A 17,283-nucleotide genomic window follows, 5' to 3' on the forward strand; every position below is an offset into this window, starting at 1 on the left:
TGAACTTTAGAAAGTACCAGTGCACAACTTATTGGGGAAAATTTTTGACCAGAGGTATAGCCTGAGAAGGGACTTCCCTGATGGCTCAGATGGTAAAGAATCTGGCTGCAATGTAGGAGACCCAGGCTTGATCCCTGGGTCGGGAAGATCCCCTGAAGAAGAAATGGCAACCCACTCCAGTATTCTTGCCTGGGCAATTCCAAGGACAGAGGAGCCTGAGAAGTCTTTCCCTGGTAGCTCAGCAGTAAAGAACTTGCCTGCAATGGAGGAGGCGTGGGTTCAATCTCTGGGTTGGGAAGATCCCCTGGAGAAGGAAGTGGCAACCTACTCCAGTATTCTTGTCTGGGAAATTCCATGGACAGAGGAGCCTGGCAAGTTACAGTCCATGGGGTCGCAAAGGAATTATACACGACTTAGTGACTAAACCACCACCACCATAGCCTGAGAACTATCTGATTAAAAGAGCTTACAGGGATGAAGGCAGAAAGGCCTGGATCTGTTCTTGAGTCTTAGAGCACAGAACAGAAAAAGGCCTTGTGATTCAGACATGATTGACCTCAGCTCATAGCAGACTCAACCCGAATCAATATCTTGTTAGCAAAATGGATATATCTGCTACCCAAGAGTGAATATTTCTGCTCCTTTGAGTGTCAAAGGTTAGCTGTTAGTTAGAAATTTAGAATCTTGGTACCTTGGCCACAATTTTTTTTCAATCATTTGGGTGTGCACAATGAATGAACTAATAAAAATTTTATAACCTCTCAGAGCCTCAGATTTCTCACCTGGAAAATACAGATTATGCTACATTCTTTACAAGAAAGCTATGAAGATTAAATACAGATAAAAGTAAACATTCTAGTAATATAAAAGTTCAATAGACATTAGTTTTATGTCTTTCCTGAATCCACTTTTCAGTTTCTCTCACCTGGCTGCTGCTGTTCTCAAATTCACTTTCGTCTCCCTCTAATACACTGAGTACTCTGCAGCAGAGATAATTTTTCAAAAAAGCAAATCACATCACATCAATCTCCATTGCTACTCCTCTTTAAACACCTCCTTCAGGCCACAGTCAGAGTTCTCCCATCTCCAGGCTCAAAGCCACCACATCCCCTCCTACATGCCGAGCTTCCCCTTCCCACCACAGAGAAGTTGCATTGCAGCTAGTGCCTCAACACTTGCTCTCAAATCAACTTAGGACACTTCAATGGCCTATGAGGAAAACAGGACAAAATATTTGAAACTGGGGTAATTCTGGATAATTCTGGAAAACCTGAACATATGATCCCCAGAACTATGGCTCAAAGGGCACATACAGACTCACTCGCAATTGCTACAGACTTATACAAAATAGTAGAGTATCTCCCTAACATGCTAATTCCTGCTTCTCTTCTTCAGAAAACTTCGTGCAATTTTTCTGATACTTTTTTCTGTTTACTGCAAGCATTTCCTAGGAAATACTGTCTGAGCTTTGGAATCATTTTATCTCGCTTTAAGACTTGGAGTAAGACTTGCAACCTGGTGCTAGCATACAAGGGCCAAGTTACTAGACTTCTCTGGGCCCTGAACTCCTCAGGTCTAAGGGTAAGAAAGGAGCACTCTCTACCACATTGCATTGCTGTGCTGATTAAATGAGACATATATTTATTAATACACCCGAATCTGCTCATTGCATCATTCTGTCAATTCATATTACTTGAACTATATATTTTAGGATACACTGGTAAGTTTCTATTAGATAGTTCCCACTTCATAAGAAGCTTTTTTTAAAAAGTCTCAGCATGAAAGAAAAAACACTCGGCTCAGCTTCATGCTCCTTCCTGGGAAACCAGAGGTCCAAAACAGCTGCCCAGATATTCTGCCCAGAGTTCCAACCCAGCAGCAGCCTCCCTCCCTATCTGGGTCCATTACCCTCCTTGAGGGAGACTCTGCTTCTCTGACACTTCAGCTCCTGAGACTCACACTTGTCTTGTTATCTCATCCACTTCTCCCTGGGCATACTCTAGCCTCTGAATCTACTGCTGACCTCACCAGGGGGAATAAATGCAGGGACAGTCACCAACAAGATGGATGTAGCTGCATCATGATGTGTAAGGAAGAAAGAAGCAAAAAGCCTAGTTTCAAATATTTGAAAGTATTTGTACAAACTTGATTACCTACTGAGGAGTCTATTCTTGAGGACTTTGATAACATCTTTCTTAACTTCTGGTGGACTCACATAAGCTCTGTTACTACACTGTTTCCCAGGATCAGTTTGTGAATATTCCTAACAGCTTGACAGGGAGTGTTAGTCACTCAGCCTAAGTCACTCCAGTCATGCCCAACTTTTTTGACCCCATGGAATGCAGCCCAACAGGCTCTTCAGCCCGTGGGATTCTCCAGGCAAGAATACAGGAGTGGGTTACCATTTCCTACTCCAGGGGATCTTCCCAACTCAGGAATCAAATCTGTCTCTTACATCTCCTGCATTGGCTTCAGCTTTTTATGATTAGCGCCACCTGGGAAGGCAACAGCTTAAGTTGTTCTTTCCAATATACTAACACCATCAGCATAATAAATAATCAAAACAAACAAAACCCCCACACATTTGACAGCTCCTGCTGTTGCATTTATTTATTTGGGGGCAGAGGTCTTTTGAAAGAAAATAATTAGTTTCTGCTCCTTGACAAGGACCCTGGGATCTGCACTCTGTTTATGTGCACGAGTGATGTTTGGTGGAAGAATAATTTCAGAACAACATTTCCAGGCAAAATGGGATTCAATAGTTCAGACAGGCACAGCTCTGAGAGGTAATGGGGATAGGCCCTACTCCCCAAAACATGTTCTTGGGAGCACTAGCCTAAAATTGTACAGTCAAAAAAGGATGCCTTTCTGTGAAAACTGGAGTTGAACAATTTATATGACCAACCTGCAAATATTGTTGACCGAGTCTTCGGGACAGTGGTGGTGGCATTTACATCGCAAGATCTTTGGACGAGGGGTGGGGGCTGTACTCTCACCATCTTCTTTCTTGGTGCCCACATTTAATTTTCCTGAACTTCGCAAAAGCATGTTATCAAGGAAGTTTGCTGAAAAGAAGAAAGAGTAAGAGTTTAATGTAAGCATATTTGGGATAGCCCAGCCACAGTCTTCTGTCCAAAGAATTATGATGTTAAACAAAATAGTAAGTATTCAGGACACTTAAAGATTTAAACAGAAAACACATTCTGATGTTCTGATATGAAAAACTATACTTTCTCTACAATATAGATAGGTCTCATTAGAAATTCTCATAAACCTTTCAGAGCAGTAGTTTCTACATTAAGTTATAATAGTTGTATTTGAGTGCAAGCAGTTCAATGACACACTATTATATAGATTATCTGTATGTATGTAATGTATGTAATACTGTGAGTAAATATTATCACTCCCATGTTCAGATGAGAAAACTAAGATTTGAAATTTAAGTGATCTGCACTCAGCTAATAAGTCATGAACACAGGATTTAAATCCAGATTGTTTGGGCCCTAAAATTTCTACTAGCCTTTTTACTTTAGGTATATTAAGTATTTTTTAAAGAAATCATAGGAAATATTTAATCTGTGAAATTCATTAGGAAGAGGGAAACTTAGCTATCAAGATGTATTTCAAAAAATATATCTTCTCATTATTATTTACAAGCAAAAAGGACTACCTATTAGCAGTGATTGTACATCTTCAGTTTAAGTGGAAGAAACGATGGTAGACATGTCTAGAGACATATTTTTCTAGGTCCAAAAACAGGCTTTATTATCAGTTAGTTGACATTGAATAACTTTACAAATAACCTCATTGTGCTTTTCTCTTATCATTAAAATGAAGATAATTATAAACACCTACGTCATGTCAAGAACTTAGAGTGTGTATATTATGTACTATTACTTGATAAATGTTAGGTAATGTTACTGGAAAAATCTAATTTTTTACCTTTTAAGTGGCAAGACAATGTTTCGCAACATAGGGTGACATGTCACTGAGACCGTTTTCATATTTTCTTCTTTACCACCACTTTTGGAATATAATGATGCTCAAGGAAGCATGGATTGACAGCTATTAAGTTTCAGGCATAGTGGTAAAAGTTCTCATACATATGTCACTGTAGAAATCGTCACCCTGAGCAATGTTTGACTTAAAATCTCACAACGCATCCAGTTTGCCTATAGTTCAATAAAACTTCAACAAAAATATTATCTGAAAGACACTGGGTTAAAAATTTGGAATTCCTGAAGTATAGTATACACAATAGATATGCACAGTATGCGTTTGCTATTTTTTTTTTCAATTTTATTTTTTTACTTTACAATATTGTATTGGTTTTGCCATACATTGACATGAATCCACCATGGGTGTACATGTGTTCCCCATTCTGAACCCCCCTCCCATTTCCCTCCCCATCCCATCCCTCTGGGCCATCCCACTGCACCAGCCCCAAGCACCCTGTCTCATGCATCTAACCTGGACTGGCGATTCGCTTCACATATGATAAAATACATGTTTCAGTGCCATTCTCCCATATCATCCAGCCCTCGCCCTCTCCCAGAGAGTCCAAAAGACGGTTCTATACATCTGTGTCTCTTTTGCTGTCTCACATACAGGGTTATCGTTATCATCTTTCTAAATTCCATATATATGTGTTAGTATACTGTGTTGGTGTTTTTCTTTCTGGCTTACTTCACTCTGTATAATGGGCTCCAGTTTCATCCATCTCATTAGAACTGATTCAAATGAATTCTTTTTAACGGCTGAGTAATATTCCATGGTGTATATGTACCACAGCTTCCTTATCCATTCATCTGCTGATGGGCATCTAGGTTGCTTCCATGTCCTGGCTATTATAAACAGTGCTGCGATGAACATTGGGGTGCACGTGTCTCTTTCAGATCTGGTTTCCTCAGTGTGTATGCCCAGAAGTGGGATTGCTGGGTCATATGGCAGTTCTATTTCCAGTTTTTTAAGAAATCTCCACACTGTTCTCCATAGCGGCTGTACTAGTTTGCATTCCCACCAACAGTGTAAGAGGGTTCCCTTTTCTCCACACCCTCTCCAGTATTTATTGCTTGTCGACTTTTGGATAGCAGCCATCCTGACTGGCGTGTAATGGTACCTCATTGTGGTTTTGATTTGCATTTCTCTGATGATGAGTGATGTTGAACATCTTTTCATGTGTTTGTTAGCCCTCTGTATGTCTTCTTTGGAGAAATGTCTATTTACTTCTTTGGCCCACTTTTGATTGGGTCGTTTATTTTTCTGGAATTGAGCTGCAGGAGTTGCTTGTATATTTTTGAGATTAATTCTTTGTCCATTGCTTCATTTGCTATTATTTTCTCCCATTCTGAAGGCTGTCTTTTCACCTTGCTTATAGTTTCCTTTGTTGTGCAGAAGCTTTTAATTTTAATTAGGCCCCATTTGTTTGTTGTTATTTTTATTTCCAATATTCTGGGAGATGGGTCATAGAGAATCTTGCTGTGATTTATGTTGAAGAGTGATTTGCCTATGTTTTCCTCTAGGAGTTCTATGGTTTCTGGTCTAATGTTTAGATCTTTAATCCATTTTGAGTTTATTTTTGTGTATGGTGTTAGAAGGTGTTCTAGTTTCATTCTTTTACAAGTGGATGACCAGTTTTCCCAGTACCACTTGTTAAAGAGATTGTCTTTTCTCCATTGTATATTCTTGCCTCCTTTGTCAAAGATAAGGTGTCCGTAGGTGCATGGATTTATCTCCGGGCTTTCTATTTTGTTATATTGACCTATATGTCTGTCTTTGTGCAAGTACCATACTATTTGCTATTTTTAAAACTACAAATTAGTGCCTCCAACCATTATTATATCAGAGAATGAGGAGTTTAAAAAAAAAGATCTGTGATGTTGTTTTCTGACTTTCTCTGTGTTATAACAATTAGTTGAATTCTTAGAGTAATAATTGAAAAGGAAAACAATAATCTGTTAATCAATTATCAGAATTTCCCCAATCATCAATTCCAATATTTCATTAGATTTTTGAAATTTATGTAAGATGTGCACCTAACTTTCTCGAACAGTTCCTTGAATTTTAGTCTGCAGAAGATATACAAACTGTAATTTTGTATTCTGAAATTTACATTTCAGAATGTAATGTATTTTATAATGATGTATTTTGTATTTTGAAACTGTTCTATTTAGAATCCTGGGCCATCATAGTGATTCTGAGTCTACAGGTCTCAGGTAAGCCAAGAGAAGGCATACTCAACAAGACCCCATGTGATTCTGAGACCGATGACGTGTAACTCCACTTTGAGAAAACTAGGACTAGATTACTAATATTTAATCCCAATAGGTGTTTATTATTTCTATAAAGTATGGTGCTCATCCATAAGTGAAAACTCCAAAAGAAAGTGAAGTAAAACACAGTTCACATTCGCATGCTGTATTTAAAACCTACATAAATGCCCTAGCATTGCTTGATATCCAGGTGCACTGGGTGTTGGTATGTCTATATATCTCCTTACCACATTGACTTCATTCTTTATAAACGTGGTTCTCAGTCTTACTAACTTTATGACCTGAGGAACCTCAAAGTAATTCACAGTGATGAAAGTAAGATATTTAAAACTTACTACATCCTGCTTCCCTCCATACCAGGCCCCTGCTCTTTGAAGTTTTTAAAACAAAATAATAAAAATTCATTTATTAATATTACACATATGTCTACTTCTTAAATATATACTGGGTGCCTATCTTGTTTCAGACATAGCCCAGGTATGTAGGATGAACTACACATACACAGAATTTACCGTCTGATGGGAAAAGTTGTTAAATGGAATATTCACATAGAATGGTCTATGGCAGAAAAGGAAACACCCTCAAACTACTGGAAATAAGATGTCATTTTGTAAGAAGTATTTTAAGAAAGGATTTATGATATTCTCCCACTTTAACTTAAATAAAATAATGATATGAAATTTAGCTAGAAAGAGTCTTTTCACAATATTGCTTATTAACAATCTGTGAAAAAAGTGAAAGTCACTTAGTTGTGTCCGACTCTTTGTGACCCTCATAGACCATACAGTCCATGGAATTCTTCAGTCCAGAATACTGGAATGGGTAGTTGTTCCCTTCTCCAGAGGATTTTCCTAACCCAGAGATTGAACCCAGTCTCCCGCATTGAGGGCATTCTTTACCAGCTGAGCCACCAGGGAAATGTAAGAATATTGAAGGCTAGCCTATCCCTTCTCCAGGGAATCTTCCCAACCCAGGTATTGAACTGGGGTCTCCTGCATTGCAGGCAGATTCTTTACCAGCTGAGCTACCAGGGGTATAAGTCAGATTTTTAAAAAGAGATTCCTATGTAGTAATTGAAATGTTGATGTAGAAGTATATTTACTGACAAGAAAGACTGTTAAAATATAATTTTTACTCAAAGGGATAGTTTACAGAGCATTTTAATTACAAAATTCCACTACAAGGACACAAAGGGTTAAGACAAAGAACTAGTAATATAAAAGGGATCTTGAGGAGACACTAGAAAGGAAAACATGCTAACCAGAAGGTTTAAGGATCATCCTTTCTATACAGGTTGCAAAGATAAAGTATTGCTGCATAATCTTTCTAAAATGCTTAACACTTTAACATGTAGTCAAAATACATGCTATTTTAACAAAAACACATTCACAAGAACAAAAAGATTTCACCTCTGCAAACTTAACAGACAACACTGAAAGAACATATAAAGGCTACCTTCATATAATGTGACCCAAACTACTAAAAGCAGTGAGATGATAAATGATTGCTTTTAAGAAGCTTTAAATAAATAGATAATTGAATGCAAGTCTGAGAGGTAAAGAGTTCTTTATATTTGCTTTCGCTAAAATAATCAAAGGAATAATCTATGTAAATTGTACAATTACTACTTAGGAGTCAACTACTCGTATAGATGGGTTAATTTCTTATGAAATGAAAATCGTTATCAAACAATTCACAGTATTTCCAATCACAAGATAAAATTAAAGTCATTGAGTGATAATTTGGAGGCTAAATAGAGAATGGGGTAAGAGAAGCAGTAGCAGGAGAATAAATACATTTGATTAGACTCATATTAAAAGCTTAAGAATACAGTTTAAAAAGGTTACAAAACCTAAAGCGTGGTATAGCTGCCAAACAACACCAGTGTCAGGGGTACAACAATGTACCACACGATCTTTATCCATCCCGTGCTGGGCACTTAGGTTGTTCTGTATCTTGGTCATTGTAAATAATGCTGCAGTAAACACAGAGGTGGATATACTTTTTTCAAGTTAGTTTCTGTTTCCTTGGATAAACACCCAGAAATAGAATTGCTTGACCACCTTGTAGTTCTATTTTTAAGTTTTTTGAGGGATGTGCATACTATTTTCCACAGCGGCTGCACCAATTTACAATGCACAAGGGTTTTCTCTTCTCTACATCCTCACCAGGATTTGTTATCTTCTGTCTTTTTGAGAACACCCATTCTATCAGGTGTGAAGTGATATCTCATTGAGGTTTTCATACCTATTTCCCTATTGATTAATGGTGTTAAATGTTTTTTCATGTACCTGCTGGTCATCTATAAGTCTTCTTTGGAAAAATGACTATTCAGATCATCTGTTCATTTTTAAAAACAGGACTTTGTTTTTTATTCGTTTTTTGACTACTGAGTTGTATGCTGTTGTTCAGTTGCTAGGTCGTGTCTGACTCTTTTGCGACCCTATTGACTGTAGCCCACCGGGCTCCTCCATCTAGGGGATACTGGAAGGGGTTGCCATTTTCTTCTCCAGTGGATCTTCCAGACCCAGGGATCAACCTTACGTCTCCCATGTCTCCTGGATTAGCAGGTGGATTCTTTACCACTGAGCCACCAGGGAAGAGCTGTATGAGCTCTTTACATATTTTGGATTGTCAACTCCTTATCAGATACACATCTTATAAATATTTTCTCTTATTCAGCAGGTTCCCTTCTCCTTTGTTGATGGTTTCCCTTTGCTGTACAGCAGCTTTTTTTTTTTTTTTAATGCAGTCCCTCTCATTTATTTTTCCTTGTCTTTTTTGGTGTCAAATCCAAAAAAGTCACCAAGACCTATGTTAAAGAGCTTATTATCTACATCCTCTTTGAGGAGTTACATGGTTTCAGGTCTTACAGTCATATCTTTAATACATTTTGAGTTAATTTTTTGTGTATAGTACACAAAAGATCATGCAACTATTAGGAAGATCTGGAAACTGAATCAATAATTTAAACCTCCCAACATCCAGAAGTCTAGTTTCAGATGGCTTCACTGATCAATTCTATCAAAAATCCAAAGAATATTAATACCAATCCTTCTCAAATTCTAAAAACAGGAGAGGAGGAAACACATCCAAAATCATGTTATGAAGCCAGAATTTCCTTGATACCAAAACCAAACAAGGACACCATAAGAAAAGAAAATTACAGGTCAATATCCTTGATGAACATATCTAAAAATCCTCAACAAAATATTAGCAACCCGAATCCAACAATATAATAAAAAGATCATACACCATGATCAAATGAGATTTACTCCAGGGATGTAAGGATGTTCAAATATCCACAAGTCAATCAGTGCAATTCACCATATTAACAAAATGAAGGATGAAAATCATATCGTATCAATAAATGAAGAAAAAGCATTTGACGAAATTTAACGTTCATTTATTTATGTTTTTAAAAAACTCTCAACATGTACAGAAAGAACATATTTCAACATATATTTTCATATAAGATAGATTTACAGATTTTTCAGGCAAATTGTTCAAACTTCATAAAATAAAAATGATCATCATGCAACAATGTGACTTCCATTCAATTACAAAGGCTAAACGGGTCATATCCTACAGTACATTATTATATCTTAAAGTACATTTTAGCTAAACTTAGTTTTGGTTTTTTTTTCTTGGTAACATTCTTGTCATTTCAAAAATACAATAAATCATTTTAAGTTTGTGATATACATATTGTTTCATATGTCACAGTGAAGAGAATATTAGAATCCACTATCATATTGAAACACATAGAGAACAATCTTTATGAATAGGGGTAATTCAAGAAAAAATAAATCTCAAATATGCAGTGTACTAAAAAAGAGCTGTGACTCTTCAAAATTCATTTAAAGATGACATATAATTATCTGGTGTCACAGAATCTACTAGTAATCTATTTTGCTCTCATTTTCTTTCTTTCTTTTTTTTTACTTTTTAGATCTCCAAATATCTCAAAAATTAACAAAATTTTGAGTGTCTTCTCTGTTCTACCTCACCTTCACCAGAGGGCAGGCCGGAGCAAGAAGAGAAACTGAAATTCAAATCACACAAGTTTGTACTTCAAGTATCTTGGGTAAAAAGATTAGTGGAAGAAAATACGAAAGCACTGAACTGTCCAGGAGTGCTTTGAGAACAATCCATTCTACCACTATCCTCACTGCTATGATAATAAATAATGTGAATCAATGCCCATTTCCTTTCTCAACCAAAGCTGGTTTAAAGGATATACTGGTTCAGAACAAAAACCTATAATACACAGGAATAAAACGTGAATCAGAGTTTGAAAATAATATTAATTTTCAAGCTTTAGTGATCCTGAAGAGTGGGTTTAAATAGATAACTTATTTTTATTTTTATCACCTAAGCCTTGACTCATTTAACTCAGTTTAATAGTTTAACTTACTATCTAGCAAGCATATTCAATTCAAAAGTCCTGACTTCAATTTTCATTGCCTAACCCTCTTTTACACTAAGACATTTTCAAACAAGCTTTCTATGCTGTTTGCAACAGAACTTAGAAAAAAATATATGAACAACATGAAACTCAATCATTAATAAAAAGTTGGAATATGCGCCTAAACTCTTAAAAACAAAATATAAATACAACTTAGATTCAAAAATATCAAAGCAAAATCTCATGCATTATAAAGAAAGAGTAGACTTTCAATTATTAATAGTGATGTTAACTGCTCAGAAGTGTCCTTCTCCTTCGAGAGCTTCAGAAGTCATAGGAGAGAGGGACAAGGGAAGCTTGCTGGTGGTGAGTCCAGGGGCTAGCATGCTCTAGAAGGGCATGGGACGCCAAGTGAGAAACCATGTCATGTGTGGTCACCAAGCAGTGGACTCAGACTCACCAGGATACAGGGTAAAACAGTCCAAACCTGGCTTAGCTATTGCCTTGCTCTGTGACCTTTGCAAGTCACTTAACGTCCCTAACTGAGGCTGTGGAGAGTGTCAGCACACATTGGCTTGCTATGAGAATTGAATGAGCTATTTCAAAGAAAGCACCTACCACAGTTCCCTGCACATACTAGGAGTGAATAATAGTAGATTTTCATTGTTATCTGTGTTGCTAAAGCTTCTGTTTTTTGCCTTTTTTTTTTTTTGCTTTTGTTCTTCATATTTTTCTCTTTCCCTCACTCAACTATTTTTGTTCCTTTTCTCTAAGGCTTCATCTCCTATGTTTCTACTTCTCTTCCTTTTCTTCTTTCCCCATCCTTTTTCTCATCCTAATTTCTCTCTTTTTCTTCAATCCCCTTTTCTTTTCTGTTATTTCCATTAACTGCCTTTTTAGGTTCATCACTGTGCACAAAAAGTCTATAAAAATATTGAGTTTTTTGGTTTAAGAAACACGGATAGTTTGTTCGTGGCTAATACATTGTTACTCATTTTCTTTTTTCCCTGTGGTAAAAATGAATCATTAAATTCATTCCATCTACATAACATAACGGCCAAGAGCACTGGAAGTACCTTCAGCAACAGAGCAATCTTGCTGGTGAGACAAATCGACTGCATGTGGAACATAGTGAGACAAATCAACTACATATGGAAAACCAAAAACAGTGTATGCAAACAATAAAATGGATGTCATAATGCCACACAGAATTGTCAAATATAAGTCTCAGGTAGGAGACACAGGAGGGAAGATGACCAGGAGTGGCAGTAATCAACCAATAACGTTTATGGAAAACATAAGCACCAAAATCAGGGATTCTGACAGTTATTTCATTTCAATTGTTGACACTACTGAGTAGGGTAAGAAAAACACATTAGTTTTACAATGTTAGAGACATGCTGGACCACTATAGAAACCAGGGCCTTAATAATAAAATATTTTGTTATAAATGTTTCCATTTGCTGGCAATTGTTTCTCTCTTCACCATACTTAACACATCCATATCACATCACTCAGCTTCTGTAAGACAATCATGTTCTCAACATTTTATATCATGCAAGTTCTGCCCAGAGACCCTACAACATCTGGGTAAAAAGTGAAAACTTCAATAATTCAAGTGTTTTATATCCTGAGATGCTATATTATGAGTTGAGCAAATCATAAAAAAAAAGAAATATTACATAAATGGGACCATACAACGTGTACATTTGTTTTCCAGGTAACTAATATAGAGTTATGAGCCCAAGTAAGCATCATAATTGATTATAATATGAGTTAAAGTTCTTTGGACATCACATTTATATTCTTTAAGGGTAAAACAGTAGCTACCTTTCTCACAGGTTTTAATGCTTTTGAGTTTTGAGAAGTTCAACCAAAATGTTTACAGATATTAAAAACCTTTGAAAATACTATAAAACATAACATGATTACAAGTATCTCAAAAAAAAGGTCAATATAAGAAATAATAAACTTCATAAGCACGTAACCACCATGTTTAAAGATAGTTTAACATCAAACTGAATCTGTATTCATAAAAAAGCATAATCACAGCTAACAGGATCATTTTAAAGGTCAAAAATATCTCTGTATTTTAAAATACTTAGTATGTCTGTTCAAATCCACATTTTTGGAAAAGAAACTGAACCACAGCCTCTTTGACAATAATGTCAACCAGGACATGGCAGACTGCCAAGCCAGGAGCTTTGGTTTTATTTGGTGATGTTTCTATCAATGCTCTGTTTCACAGAGTTCTGAAACTAATCAAAGTGGATGTTTTACTTGCCATCACAACAAAACTTACTCCACAGCTTTGCAAAGCACTCCCAAGACAGCTTGATGTGTAAAACTACTTTGAACAGACATCCATGTAAAGAAGAGAAGTGACAATGAAGCCAGATAGATCAGAAACCAAATCACCAGATTCATGCTATCTTTTTCCCCAAAGGAAAAAACCTGGAAAGCATTTAGGATCTCTCTCTGTTTCTAATCCTTTCTGTACCCTCTAATTGGATAAAGGTTAAAGGATACTTTAGTGAGGAGTTTACTGACCTTAAAAATGCAAATATATCGCTATTTCAAATGTTTAAATGCTTGAGGAATAAAATAGAATATGTATATTTTAAAACTTAACTTACAATACACTAATATTAACTACTATCATTGCCAACAAGTTTAAAGGTCTATGATGGAACAACATGGAATGATGGTAACCAGCAGCAAAATGAATTAAGACAAAATCTGAATATCAGAAAGCTACTATAGGGAGTTTAAACAGAAAAACAAAAGAAACAACCATACAAAACCTGCAGTGGTGTTTACATGGCTCTGTTTACAATTATGTGTTATGATTCATAGAAAAGTTCTCTAAGATAGCAAAAATGACATGAATTACTAAAATATACTTGCCTTAGTTTCTCTGACTTGTATACTTTACTGTAAAACAATTTATAACCTTCCTGATTAAAGTTAATGATTTAGAAACTAAATCTTCAAAACACTGATTCCTTCTAATATTAAAATCATTAATTTATACTTTAAAACATTTTTGTATTGTAAATATCACACTTGCAAGAAAGTAACTTAGACTTCTATAATCTATGAATTGAGACTTACATATCACAGACAGCAAAAGAATTTACTATGTCAAAAACTACAAATTATACCACAAGGACTTTACACAGCCATAACACTTGATTTTAACCATGACCGTACTGGAAAATGTGTAAGGGCAAACATAGGCCCCTACTCCAACACGCAGATGACACAGAAGTTAAAATAATATATGCAAGATATTTAGCAGTTTAAAAGTAACCTCAATCATACACTGCAGGGACAGTTAAGCTAAACTATCTTCTTGCCATGTACAGTAATTTTCGTGCACAAAATTTTTGAACCCCCTGAACTGTCCTGTTCACCACCCTTTATGCCAAGAAGGACTAAGTTCCATCATCTCTTTTGTGTGTGCCAGAAGCATCTTAACTGGTCTGGCTTACATTTCTGGAGGGGGATAAACAGCCCGTGTAAGATAAAAAGCATCTCCCACTACTCACTCGTGATTTCTGTACGCTTGCTAAGATCGTTGCCAGGTTCCCTGGGATGAGACATGAGGAGGATGCACAGAACTGCTAGGGGCGTCCACTGCAGGGCCCAGCACCGTAGGCAGCTCTAATCCTGCACCTGTGACGTGTTATTCACCAGTTAAGAAATGCAGTCCAGACGGTGGTTGCCTAATACAGCTCAGCTGTTTTTCTCAGTACTCCCTTTGATTATGAGCTGGCAAGAGAGATTATTCTGGTGAGGCACTGAGCTATGTTCAAGATGCATGGCATATGACAGTGGAAAGGTGGAAGAGAAAGGAAACCTTAGAATCAAAAAAATAAATAAAAAGAAAAGAAAAAAGTCACTGACCACAGTGTATTATGTAACATTTCCAGATGGTTCAAGGCTGCCTCTGATTATACGCAAGGCAGAAAAACATACAACATTCAAGTGTCTAGAAATCTATTTTTGACATTATCTTTTTGACATTTAGAATGGTACATCAACATGCAACTCTTGGGTTTATTTTAAAATAAGCATAACTTCACAAATTGATCAGCTACACAAACATTTAAAAATCTTTCTTTAAAGAGGTTTACCTGTTTAGATGTCTAACTTCTTTTGTTGGCAAAACTGAAACCAAATGATTACCATTAATTTTATTTTTTTATCAAGTCCACCATATCACTGGACTTGACTCAGAATTTTTTATATAAAATTTATATTTGAAACACAACTATCTTATTCATCATGGGTGGCTTAAGACAGCATAAAATATTTATTTTAACTAGCATTAAATTGCTAGCAAGTCCAAATTGATTTAAGAAATATTTATCATACACAAAGCTATCTACAAAGCACTCTGATTCCATAGAGGTGAAGAAGAAATGGCCACTAACTCGTAAACCTTAAAATCTAATCCAGGAGAGTGAATAAAAGTTATTTTTTCTGTTATTGTTGTTCTTTTGTCATAAAAGGGCTGCTGACCATTCACTCATACCAAAATTTTCACTATTTTTCCATTTACACTCTAGATAAACACAAAACCATCTGTCCTCTAGGCCAGTGTCCATGCCATTTTAAATAATCTAAAAACTTACTCAAAAACCAAACACCCTTTCCTAGTAGCAGATGGTTAAGAAACAAAACATTCATTTATATATAAAAAGAGTTGAAATGAAGAAAATACATCAATTTAAAATTTTACATATAAAGTATATACTAAAATGTTTAACAATATTTTTTGTTTTCATTAACTAGACACTAATTACCTATTAAGAAAAGCAATATATAAAAATACTAGAAAAATTCCATATGATATGTATTAGGAGTAATAGGGTCAAAGAAAGTTTCTATGGTCATAAAAGCATTTTCTCTCATTAGAATCTGACAAGTCTTAGAGCTTTCCTTTATATTTGTGGACAGCTGTGTTAAAGACAATACTGCATTCAAAGTTCCAGATAACACTGTGAGGCTAATTGGAGAAAGACCTAGGTTTGTGGTAGTATGCCACAAAACGTTGTATTAATATTTTCCTAACTATTCCCATACTCTGGTCTGTGCATCTGAACTAAACAAGAAGACTGAATTGGGTTCTGGGTACTTATATGACTAGCAAAATATATACCTAGATTACTGATGTTTTAAGACAAAAAACTTTTTTTTCTGAAATTATACTTAATTAACCATTAAAATAGTATTGAGATTCTGAACCACCATCAGTTTTCTTTGATTTTTTGGAATAAGGTTGCCAAAGGCAAAACTCTTATTGATGTTTGCGCAGAAACACCAAGGAAAGATCTGAATTGAGACTATGTTATTGTAATGATTTTGTTATCTTAAATCTGGGTATGACATACATTGGAACATTCTGGCCTGATGTTTCTCAAGTTTTCCCTCTTTCAATAAACAAATGGCTTCAGTTTTCAAAACATTCTTCAAAAGCAATCTTACTTTTTAAATTTTGCAATTGTATTAAGCCTAGCAGACTAAGTGGCCCAGGTTTTGAAAAGTCTGATTTTACCTTCAAATTTTCCTTCTTTGTAGTTCTTTATCCAACTTGTAACTCCTCAATGATGCCAAAAATTACCTGCCCATACATCATATTCTAAAGTAAAAATGTTTCCTTTCTCTCTTTTAAAATAATTGTCAATATGGTATAACCAAATCAAGATAACCAACTCCCCCCCAAAAAAAACCCTGAATCTAAGCTCCTACAAGTAACTCTCTCTCAAATATGGTTATTCTCAACCACACCAACAAAAGGCAGACATATCTCTCTATATAATTTTTTTCACCCTGAAATATTTTGATAAGTTGGTATATGATTTTAAATTTCAGTATCAGAGTAATAAAAAATATATACTTAATCATGTTCTATTTAAATGACCAAAGTACTCCCAACAATAAGTAATAACATTAATATAGGAGAAAAGAAGAGTAGCTATTTTAAATGACCACTTCAGTTAGAAAGTTTCCCACTTTGACAAAGAATATTTAAGATCAAGCAAAATATTTTACCAAAATTAAAGAATTTGCTTTTCAGTTATTAAGAAACCTTTCTTTAAGTTCACCTACAGAAGGTCCTATTCCCTACCTAAAAAGTCAGATATTCCATATGGGATGCAAGAACTGTCATTATGTAATGAATCAGAGATTGGCAAAACTTTGTCAGCTTTAACTGTAACAGCCATCAAGCCTGCTGATCCTCAGTAGGGGTGAAATCTCATTGACTTTTGTTTTGTTTTTTCCTTAAAGAAAGAGCATGAGGTTCTTTCAGAATGAATAGATCTCACTTGTGATAAATGATGGTTATTTATTTTCAACAATGAAGGTTACTTATTTTCTTCTCATCTTTCTTAGCAGACGAAAAACTATTTGCTTTCATCACTGAAACCACAGTAACTATTTGGTGATAACATGAAAATTTCCTGGTGGTTCTCCTTCTCTACCATCATATCAAACAGTCTGGCCAGGAAAGGATCAAAATTGTGCAATTATTAATTAGAGAGATAATCTGGAATAAAATAAATCCCTCTAGTACCTACATCCCCCCAATTTTCC

The 17,283-nt window shown here is 35.6% G+C and overlaps 1 protein-coding gene across 8 annotated transcripts in view; it reads right to left on the reverse strand.

Moving 5' to 3' along the window:
• BMPR1B (bone morphogenetic protein receptor type 1B) overlaps window positions 1-17,283 on the reverse strand; it is a 423,394-nt gene that overhangs the window by 47,534 nt on the left and 358,577 nt on the right. For all 8 annotated transcript variants that reach the window (XM_065907204.1, XM_065907198.1, XM_065907205.1 and 5 more), the window contains one exon: window positions 2,906-3,065. In XM_065907204.1, coding sequence (XP_065763276.1) covers window positions 2,906-3,020 — 115 coding nt within the window. In that variant the 5' untranslated portion in view covers window positions 3,021-3,065. The remainder of the gene's footprint in view (window positions 1-2,905; window positions 3,066-17,283) is intronic.

This window comes from Muntiacus reevesi, chromosome 16, assembly GCF_963930625.1.
Source record: "Muntiacus reevesi chromosome 16, mMunRee1.1, whole genome shotgun sequence".
In the NCBI taxonomy this organism is placed as follows: domain Eukaryota; kingdom Metazoa; phylum Chordata; class Mammalia; order Artiodactyla; family Cervidae; genus Muntiacus; species Muntiacus reevesi.